The sequence below is a fragment of the Neltuma alba genome, unplaced genomic scaffold (assembly GCF_004799145.2).
Source record: "Neltuma alba isolate B1F8T4 unplaced genomic scaffold, ASM479914v2 tig00011543_pilon, whole genome shotgun sequence".
Classification (NCBI taxonomy): Eukaryota; Viridiplantae; Streptophyta; class Magnoliopsida; order Fabales; family Fabaceae; genus Neltuma; species Neltuma alba.
In genome coordinates this window covers 33,792-43,398 of record NW_021636205.1, presented here as the reverse complement: position 1 = coordinate 43,398, position 9,607 = coordinate 33,792, and the positions used below count along the sequence as shown (strand labels likewise).

At 33.4% G+C, this 9,607-nt stretch overlaps 2 protein-coding genes across 4 annotated transcripts; both read left to right on the top strand.

Annotated features, from left to right (window-relative positions):
• The first annotated feature begins 2,092 nt into the window (after nt 1-2,092).
• On the top strand, nt 2,093-4,353 carry LOC114714852 (probable RNA-binding protein EIF1AD). Its single transcript, XM_028899637.1, has 4 exons — nt 2,093-2,427; nt 3,326-3,401; nt 3,788-3,914; nt 4,150-4,353. Exons 1-4 carry the CDS (start codon nt 2,314-2,316, stop codon nt 4,346-4,348), a joined length of 516 nt encoding a protein of 171 aa, XP_028755470.1. The 5' UTR covers nt 2,093-2,313; the 3' UTR covers nt 4,349-4,353.
• Nucleotides 4,354-7,128: 2,775 nt separating this feature from the next.
• Nucleotides 7,129-9,526, top strand: LOC114714851 (bidirectional sugar transporter SWEET2-like). 3 transcript variants are annotated; one of them, XR_003737489.1, is made up of 8 exons: nt 7,129-7,425; nt 7,552-7,588; nt 7,685-7,901; nt 8,040-8,198; nt 8,304-8,423; nt 8,519-8,654; nt 9,010-9,108; nt 9,272-9,526. XR_003737489.1 is itself a non-coding variant. In XM_028899636.1 (8 exons), exons 1-7 carry the CDS (start codon nt 7,365-7,367, stop codon nt 8,630-8,632), a joined length of 606 nt encoding a protein of 201 aa, XP_028755469.1. In that variant the 5' UTR covers nt 7,129-7,364; the 3' UTR covers nt 8,633-8,654; nt 9,010-9,381. The 3 variants fall into 3 exon arrangements, 2 of the variants coding, with proteins under 2 accessions (XP_028755469.1, XP_028755468.1); XM_028899636.1 differs by having other exon boundaries at nt 7,685-7,734; nt 7,837-7,901; nt 9,010-9,381; XM_028899635.1 differs by having other exon boundaries at nt 9,010-9,381.
• The last annotated feature ends 81 nt before the right edge of the window (nt 9,527-9,607 follow it).

The window sequence follows — 9,607 nt, the reverse complement described above, 5'->3', positions numbered from 1 at the left end:
AAGGGGGAAAAGGAAATAAACTTTTTACTCCAAGCTTCGCTATTCAAGGTCTGTTCATGAAAAGCTTCGCGGACCTTGAGATCAGATAATGGAGGAAAATGGCTGGGATGTTTCTGATGTTAATATTGGTCTCTTGCTGTTCAACAATGGAAGGGCCATTCTTTCAGTGAGCTTCGCTTCATGCGGGTCCTCTTTCTTTTATTTGGTGATTTTTAGCTTCTTATGGTAGTGGTTTGCTTAGTCTTGTTTCTTATCCTATTGTTATGGGCCGGCCTAATTGTTTGGTTAATTTGGGCTTAGCTCAAATTAAATTTTTAAAATTTGACGGGCCTTGTCTTTTGATTAAAAAACAAAAACAGAGAATGAGTAGCTTGGCCCCGCCCCTCCCAAAAAGAAAAGAGAATGAGTGGGGAGAAAAAGCGAGTACCTGCAAGAAAAAAGAATGAGATGATTAAAAATGAAAACAATGAATTAAAATTTCATTTGTGTTATAAAACTAAAAAAAGAGTGGAAAATAAAAGAAGAGAATAAGGAAAAATAAAACATATGAGTACTTCTTATTTCATTTAAGGTTGCTGAGATATCAGAGATAATGAAAGATATATAAACATCCACAAAAATATTATTATATTCATATTACTCTTCTTTAGATGTCTATTACTCCTCCAGTCCTTAATATAAGACTCATTTAACTAATTTGATTAGATCAAGAAAGTTAGATAAGTTAGTTAATTATAAGAAATGTAACACGTTTTTTCTAAAATACTATAATCATTTTTTTTAATACTCCATCTTCTTTTTTTACTTAATTATGGTTGAAGGAGTATTAATAAGGGTAATTTAAAGAAAATTGATAAATATGAGAAATGGTTCTTATATTTAGGACAAAAATCAACTCAACAATTATGTCCTATATTAAGAATCGGAAGAGTATATATCAATGTGCCCCATTAAAAAAAACTTCAACAAAAAAAACCGTGGGACAAAGTGACGCTAGGGAGTAATTATTATCCTGTTGCTATAACTTGGGGCGTCAAAATGGGCTGGTTATTGTGAGCCCGGCCCATGAGTTATTACTTGACATTTAAACATTCTTAAGTCTCACCTTAATAGACTGCGTGAGTCTAGGGTCATACCCGAAAGTCCAAACAATTATTTTAATTTGAGACAACGATAGCATAAAAACGCCCAAATATATTAAAAGGCTAGGCTACCTGGGCTTAAGGTAACATACAAAAACACCTAAGAATGAAAACTTATAGACCTGCAACCCTTTATGAAACTCATAAAAGAAGTGTTTTGGGCCTCATAAGATGATAGAGAACAAGAAAAGAAAGCAACAAACCTGCACACGGCGGAGGAGTCTTCAAAATTAGTGGGCATATAAGCATATCTTTATGCATGCGTGTGTGTGTATTATAAAATATAGTGGGGCACAATTTCTTATATATATACTACCTCCGGTCTTTATTATAAGACCCCGTTTGATTTTTTGTTTGGTCCTAATTATAAGATCCCAATCCATTTTATCTCTCATATTTATGCATTTTTTTTCAAGATAATCCTTCTAATATGATAGTTCTAGCCAATATAATTAATTAGCAAGGATATTTTAGAAATGACAACACTTATTTATTACAAATAACTAACTTAACTTGCTTCCTTAATCTCTTCAAATAAGTCAACTGGGTTTTATAATTAGGACCGGAGGTAGTATAAATTATAAAACATAGTGGGGAAGAATATCTTATCCAATGCATACTACATTCAATTCTTAACATAAGAGTAGTTAGAATTTGAATTTAATTCTAAATATAAATTTTATTTATTTTATTTCTTATATTTATCATTTTTCATGTTAATTTACTTATAAATTGATACATAATCTAATATTATATAAAAATATTTTAATAAAATCATATCATATTTATTATAATTAACCAATTTATGTGATATCTTTTATTTATTCAAAATTTAAATTAATTAAGCAGCTTTGATATCATAGGACTAATTTGCTCTCACTTATTACTGATATTCCATAAATACCCCCAATTCAGAATGAGGGAGAGAAAAAAATTAACCAGAGAACTCCCTTGTTCGTGCTTACAGCCTCTTTTCCTCGGCCTCCTCTCGCCGCCGTCTCGTGCCCCGCTCGTTCCTTCTCATTTTCTCTGCTAGACATTCTGTACTCTCTGTGCGTTTCCTCTGACTTGACAATATACTTAGTTGAAGAAACGATCTCTGTATCACTGCTGGAAGAAAAATTTGACGATAGAGAAGTAGGGTTTTAGGTTTGGATTGCGGGGTACTGCCATGGGAGGAGGAAGAAAGAACTTGCTGCGGGCAAAACAGGAACTGGACGTGGCCCTTCAAGACGGCCAAAGTATCACGAAGGTCGTCTCTCTTCGTGGTTCTAATCTCATTGAGGTATCAACTTCAGCCCCTTCATCATTTTCATGTCTTCCAAGGCTTCCTTTTCTGCTCTTATTTTTATATCTTTGATTGCTTCTAGCGACATTGCATGTTTGATTATCGTTTATTGATTAGTCTAGTTTCTTCCTCTTTCAATAACCATGAGAGTGAGGGAAAGAGAGAGGAGCAGGTGTTTGTGTAATCTTCCTGGGCGTCATTACTAGAGGAAATTGATGCTGCAGTCTTCATTTTATTTTTCTAGTTGTTATCACCAATTGTCGTTATACTCAAACCTCTTTGTTGAAACTTGAGAGTTTAGGTCTTTTGACTTGCCTGCACAAAAATGATAAGAACTTTGGCTTCTGGCTTGTATGTTCATATATACTTTTTGGACCCTAAAGATATACTCCATGAGTAGCTGGTTCAAGGTTCTTATTTGCCAGTTAATAATTTCTGCAGTATGTATATTTGCCTTGCTCTTGCGAGTGAAAAGTTTTCAAGGAATAAGACGAGTACTTTTTTAGATTCATGGATCGAATAGTGAAGGCATGCTTCTTTTGGCTGACAAAAATATGTTTTCTCATTGATAAAACATTGGTTCTTAGCTGGAGTAATTGAGAAAAACAGTGGAGGTTGTTTCTATTGAAGTCTAGCGCTGGTTGAAACTTGAGAATATGTGACTATTCAATGCGAACATCACATGTGAAGATTCAAATGGGAGAATACATTATCTGCGTATAAATTGACAAATCGGTCTTAATTATGTGAAAACTGGAAATTGAAATACCAAGGAAATAAGAATGATCCCGCACCTTGTGATGATTATTTATAAAGTTAGAATAAAGATGAATTATAAGATATCATCTCTGTCCATATACATTCTGATTCCATATTAATCTATATGTTTCATTAGGTAATGGATGCACGCGGTGAGAAATTACTAGCTCTTTTTCCAGCTAAATTCCAGAAGAGCATGTGGATAAAACGAGGTTTGTTCTGTGTATGAAGCAATTCAATAATTTCTGGTTCAAGGAAAAGGCTTCTTGCCTATAGAAACATGCTTTGCTGGTTGCGTTATGTCTTTGCCCTGAACTTTTGGTGATACAGTTATTTTGCGTCATTGATATTATTTTCTAAGCATCTTGATTTTAATCCCTTCTAAAGCTCAAACGGACCTTGAGAGCAATTGCAGGCTGCATATTTCTCTAATGAGTTTGTCCTCTTCTGACCAATGGCTATTCTTTATCTCATGTTCTGCCTCTTTCACTTGATTGTTATTGAAGAAATTACTGTATTGGTCCTTGAAAGGTACCCATGTCACCAATTTAGCTCCTGAAAGTTCACTGCCAACTGAACGTTGTTTCTCAATGTGCAGGCAATTATGTTGTCGTTGATGAAAGTGGAAAGGAAAAAGCTCTTGAATCGGGTAGCAAAGTTGCATGTATTGTTACCCAAGTTCTATACCATGAACAAGTTCGGGCCCTTCAGAAGTCTCCACAATGGTATGCTTTTGTTGGTACTTCTGATCTTTCTATCTAGCAATAATGATAGTGCAGAAATACGTCACTATTTCCTTTTTTTTTTTTTTAAATAAAAAGATTCTCAGTTTTATCTTCATGCACCTGCTGTAGCCGCCCTAGTTTCCATTGTTGAAAAGTCCTGGTTTAACTTTTGTCGTCAAAACTATTTTCCTCCAATTCATCGTGTACTAACTCTTACAATCGTCGTTTCCTTTAGGCCTGCGATTTTTAAATCCGGGGCTACAGATGATTCAAATGAAAATTTGCATGGAAACACCTCCCAACCAGAGATTGAGAGGGACTCTAGTGATGATGATGATGGACTACCCCCATTAGAAGCCAATACAAACAGGTTGAGACCTTTCGAGTTGCAAATGGAGGATGATTCTGAGTCCGATTCTGATACAGATGATTGAATCATCTGGCTTATACCTACTTCAATTGATGATAATAGATGAAAAATGGTACAAATAATTTTTTTCCAGTATAGATTCTTGAAAATATTAGTGTTAAGATTGAAACTTCATTTTAATTCATTTTCGTCATTCTAGACATACCATTAATGACTGACTTCAAATGATTGTTATGGTTGGAACAAGAATTATCTTTGTCCAGTGGTCGTGGTGGTTCTGCAGAATACACATTGTGTTGGTCAAACGTAAGTTTGTGAGATTGAGTTTGCTTTAAAACGTCAAATTTTGTACCACTTTACATCAAATATAAATTTATTTGATCGAGTTGCTCTTTGAAACCATTTATCATTAGTGTATTTGTCTTAATGAAGTGCATTTAGTGTGCAGGGACCAAATCTAACCAGGTGGGATCTGTGATGTTTATAAAATTATATATGTTTCAAATATCAATCAGGTCGTGAGTGCATTATTCTTCTTCCATCCTACAATTTGATTTTTTCCAAATAATATCATTCCCCTACCTTTGCCGTGATTTCTGAATGATAATGAATTAAATTATTTTTTGGAGTTTTATTAATTATTCATAAAATAAACTATATGATAGAACATTGTTATTTATGATATTTAATAATCATTACATCGTAACTGAAAAACCAGTTTTCCTGCTCTAATGTAAACAAACTTTGCATGTTTTAACTAGCACCATATAATGTAATTAATTATTTTTTATTTAGACTTGATAATATAACATACTCTTCCGGTCTTTATTATAAGACCCCATTTGACTTTTTATTTGGTCTTAATTATAAGACCCTAATCCATTTTATCTCTTATATTTATGTATTTTTTTTCAAGATAATCCTTCTAATAATGATAGTTTTAGCCAATATACTTAATTAGCAAGGATATTTTAGGAATGACAACACTTATTTATTATAAATAACCAACTTAACTTACTTCTTTAATCTCTTCAAATAAGTCGATTGGGTCTTATAATTAGGACCGGAGGAGTATTGTATTGAATTTTAAACTATATGTTAAGAAAAAGGGCTAACATTTTTTTGACCTTGGGAGGCGGGGGGCGGGGGAGCTAGCATGGGAGACACCTAAATGCTAAAATGTTTCATGTTTCATTTGTATGTTTTCTAATTTTTTTTTTTAAAGGGTAGATAAGGTTAGGTTAGGATACAGGGCATTTCTTTTTTGTCTCTTGTATACTTTTTGTCCCAAATACAACTTGTTTAAGTTTATCCATATTATTTGGCAACACGTAATTAAGTGGTTTTATTCACGCTAGTAATTTAATAATTTATTCTAAACGGTCCAATGTCTAAGTTTCTTACATTGCAATGTCAGGACAATTTCTAGTATCTTACAAATATATGTTTGGTCTTTATCAGATCGGATGTCCCTATAGATACTACAAATTTCTATCAGCATATTTATATGGCAAGAAATTCCATGATTTAATGATGGTAAATAAGATAACTTTATGGGTGTGTGTATATGGTGCAAATATATAATACTTCTTCGTTCCTAAATATAAGATCCTTTTTATAATATAAATTATACTATAAAAGGGGTCTTATATTTAGGACCGGAAGAATACCTACTTTACATCTTACTAGTACAGATAATGCTATTTGCTCCTTTTTTTTTTTTTTTTTTTGCCAACAACGCTATTTGTTTTTCTATAACTCATTATTGACACGTCTTATGACTTATTTTGAATCTCTCGTCTTTTTAATTCTACTACTGTTACTGCTATTATTTATCTCTTATTCTTACTTTCTAACTATATGAATTTGACTTTTAATTTTTTATCTAAAATTTTATTCAAAATAACATATCTTCTAATAAAAAAAAATTCCATTAGCTATCATTTATTTATCTGTCACCCCATTCAATCGTTTTTATAGAATACAAATAATTAAATTATATGGATAAAAAATTAGTTGAAACTCATCAAAAACAATAAATATATAAAAAAATGTAACTTAGTCTTAAAAATATCTTTATCTATGAAAAGAGGGAGTGAATGAAAGAGAACAAGCAAACCAATAATTAAAACATTATCAATTTATTGTTGGTTGAGATGATAAATGTATTTATTGAGAGAGTTTTAATCTTAATACTCTTAGTTCGATAGAAATTAGTTTCAAATCTAAAATGATTTGAGAATATTTTGAATTCTAAAAAAAATAAATTAAAACATTGAAAATGATCCATAATTAAAGGGTATTAAAATACAAATACAATATTAAACATCAAATTAAATAATAATATTCAAAAATTAAATAAGTTATTAATATCTCTTATAAACAAAAACTAAACATCTGCTTTAGAAATACTAGTGAAATACAGATCCTCATCGAGTCAAAATTTTTACAAAAGAAGCAAAAGGCAGCTAGAATTGCTGAATTAGAATATTCGTATGGTACATAAGACGATAACAATTAATAGCTAACACTAAGGATCAGCATCATCTCTATCCTTGTCGGAGCTGGCCTGTATCTAATCTAAATTCCAGAGTCGTCGCAGTCCCTACAACTCAGCTGGAAAATCATCCAAGTAGGCGCCACCCTTTGTTTGTCACACATTCGCACGCCTCTTTTCGCAACTTGTCAGTGCAATCGAACTTCTTCACATAAATAAAATAACCCAAAATCGTTTGAATTTTCGTGGCTCGAACGCAAGCAAGCCAATAGCAAGCCGTGCCATTTTTGTTGTTTTTTCTATTGGGTCTTTGTCATTTTCCTAGCACAGCAAGTTACGGGGGGAAGCTAATAATTATCAGGCCCTCTAGCTCGGAAATCTCGCAGGGGCACCGATTTAGCATTTAAGCATTTGGAAAACGTGGATATTTTCGTTAGTTCGTGACTTGAAAGATATAAGAGGGAAGATCTTTGTGAAACGAATCGTATTATTGCAGGTGGCGGCGTCACCTGTCATCTTATTTTGATGTTATACATGGAGGGTTGGGTTTGATTTCTGGTGGAATTTGGTGATTCTTAGATTAATGTCTGTTTCTGCTTCTTCTTCAATCCTTACAGTTTGCAAGGATGCAGCTGGAATTGCCGGTACTTTCTTTTTCTCTAACAGATTCTGGGATTTTGCTGGTCAGCCAGTTAAATTTTTAAAACCAATCTTCGAAGTTTTCTAGAGTTTTCTTCCTTGATTTCAATTATTGCAATGCTTATTTTCAGGGAACATCTTTGCCTTTGGGTTATTTGTGTCGCCCATGTAAGTTTGCTTATGAACTGTTTGATAAACTATGTTGAGCTCCGACGAAATTATTCTTTTCCCCTTCATTGACGCCTCACTTGTGCTAAATTTCAGACCCACTTTCAGAAGAATTGTCAGAAATGGGTCAACAGAAATGTTCTCAGGCTCGCCCTATATTTATGCTCTCCTGAATTGCTTGATCTGCATGTGGTATGGCACGCCTTTCATATCTCCTGATAATCTAATGGTCCTGACTGTTAACTCAGGTGGAGCAGTCTTTCAGTTTGTGTACATAATCCTCTTTGTGACGTATGAAGAGAAAAACAGGAAGGTTAGAGTTCTGATATATATATATATATATAATTGGAAGCATTTTCTCATGACTGATGAACTTGTTAGTTGTGATAAGTGCCTGATAGCCTCTGTGTCATCTCTAAGCTTTTGTATACTCTTTGCTTCAATTTGATAGGTGAGAACGGTTGGATTACTGCTGGCTGTTTTGGGGTTATTTGCAATCATAGTATTTGGAAGCTTGCAAATAGCTGACCGTGTAACACGTCGGGTGTTTGTGGGATCCTTGAGTGTTGCTTCTCTTATTTCAATGTTTGCCTCTCCTCTGTTTATAATTGTAAGTTTGTTTCGTCCTGGAAATCTATCATTTGAATTCTGAACATCCTGCATCAGTTTGCTTTGGTTAATTTTATTGATTTATCAATCTCCATGTCTTTCCCAGAAACTGGTGATCCGGACAAAGAGTGTTGAGTTTATGCCATTCTTTCTTTCCCTATCGACCTTCTTAATGAGTGCTTCCTTCTTTCTTTACGGGTTGCTCAATTTTGATGTGTTTGTTTATGTAAGCTTTCTTCCAACTCTACTGCATTTAATTTTCTTCCTAGATATACAGTCTAGCTTGAAATGAACTAAAATATCTGTGGTTCATTTTTGTAGGTACCCAATGGAATAGGAACCATATTGGGAATAGTACAATTAGCGTTGTACTTCTATTACAAGGATGCATCTAGAGAAGAGTCCAGAGAACCCTTGATAGTGTCATATGCATGATCAGTTCAAGTGGCAGTATAAGGTAAAGGAAAATACACAGTTGTCATTGAGATCTCTGGGTTTTGTTTTGGCCCTTCAGTTCAGAGGTTGTTATGTGAAGTACAAGCAGGCTTGTTTTCATGATAATCAGTGATGAGTTGAAGTTTATGTAAGGGATTTCTTAAGTGAGTGCATAAATGTTTTTAATTGTTGAAGTTCCTTTTCCCCTTAGGCAATGACCCATTGTCCATGATGATGAGTGATTTTTATTATTTGATTACTTTCATTTTTATGATGTTACTTCATTTCTGGGAATTTCCCCCTCTACTTGGCTCAAGCTTATAATCTTGTTCATGAAATGAGGGGATGATATATATTTTCAATTTCAATGATGACAGTAAATCCCAGCTGGATAAGTGGAACTAGGAACCATGCTCCTCTGCTAATGTGGAAAGTCCTATCTCCTTAAGCATATCTCTTCTCTTCAATCTCTTGTGGTATAATTGTAATTGAGATATCGTTTCATTTGCAAAATTTTGAAGAAAAGATCCTATAAAATCAATTACTTTTGGCCATAATCGCATGCTGGTAAAAGCATCAAGAGCTGCGAATTAGTGCCCATAAATTTGGCATCTTAATCTTATTCCTCTGTTTTCACAGGTATTCTCTCTGTTTCTCTATACTTGAGACACTCAACTTCCTGCCCCCTTGTAATGCAATATGCATTACTACAATTAATCTTGGGTCAATAACAGCGGTATGTGTTGGAACAAGTTCACTTCAAAATATCACTTGGAAAAAAAAAAAAAAAGTTCACTTGAATTTTTTTTTTTTTGGCGAGGGTGAAATTATACATAACTCCTATTTTATGTTATGTGCAGATAATCTCCTTAAATTTTGAAACTTTACAATGAATCTCTCTAAATTCTTACATTTATGCACATGACTTTCTTACCGGTAATTTTGTTCAGTACTTATATATTTAGTTTAAGGGGC

What these genes read in the sequence shown, in the direction of transcription:
- LOC114714852 (XM_028899637.1), top strand. Translation starts at nt 2,314, where the DNA reads ATGGGAGGAGGAAGAAAGAACTTGCTGCGGGCAAAACAGGAACTGGAC. An exon ending in GTGGTTCTAATCTCATTGAG is followed by an intron (nt 2,428 to 3,325) that starts GTATCAACTTCA and finishes ATGTTTCATTAG; the next exon opens with GTAATGGATGCACGCGGTGA. An exon ending in CTTCAGAAGTCTCCACAATG is followed by an intron (nt 3,915 to 4,149) that starts GTATGCTTTTGT and finishes CGTTTCCTTTAG; the next exon opens with GCCTGCGATTTTTAAATCCG.
- LOC114714851 (XM_028899635.1), top strand. Translation starts at nt 7,365, where the DNA reads ATGTCTGTTTCTGCTTCTTCTTCAATCCTTACAGTTTGCAAGGATGCA. An exon ending in GGATGCAGCTGGAATTGCCG is followed by an intron (nt 7,426 to 7,551) that starts GTACTTTCTTTT and finishes GCTTATTTTCAG; the next exon opens with GGAACATCTTTGCCTTTGGG. An exon ending in ATGAAGAGAAAAACAGGAAG is followed by an intron (nt 7,902 to 8,039) that starts GTTAGAGTTCTG and finishes TCAATTTGATAG; the next exon opens with GTGAGAACGGTTGGATTACT.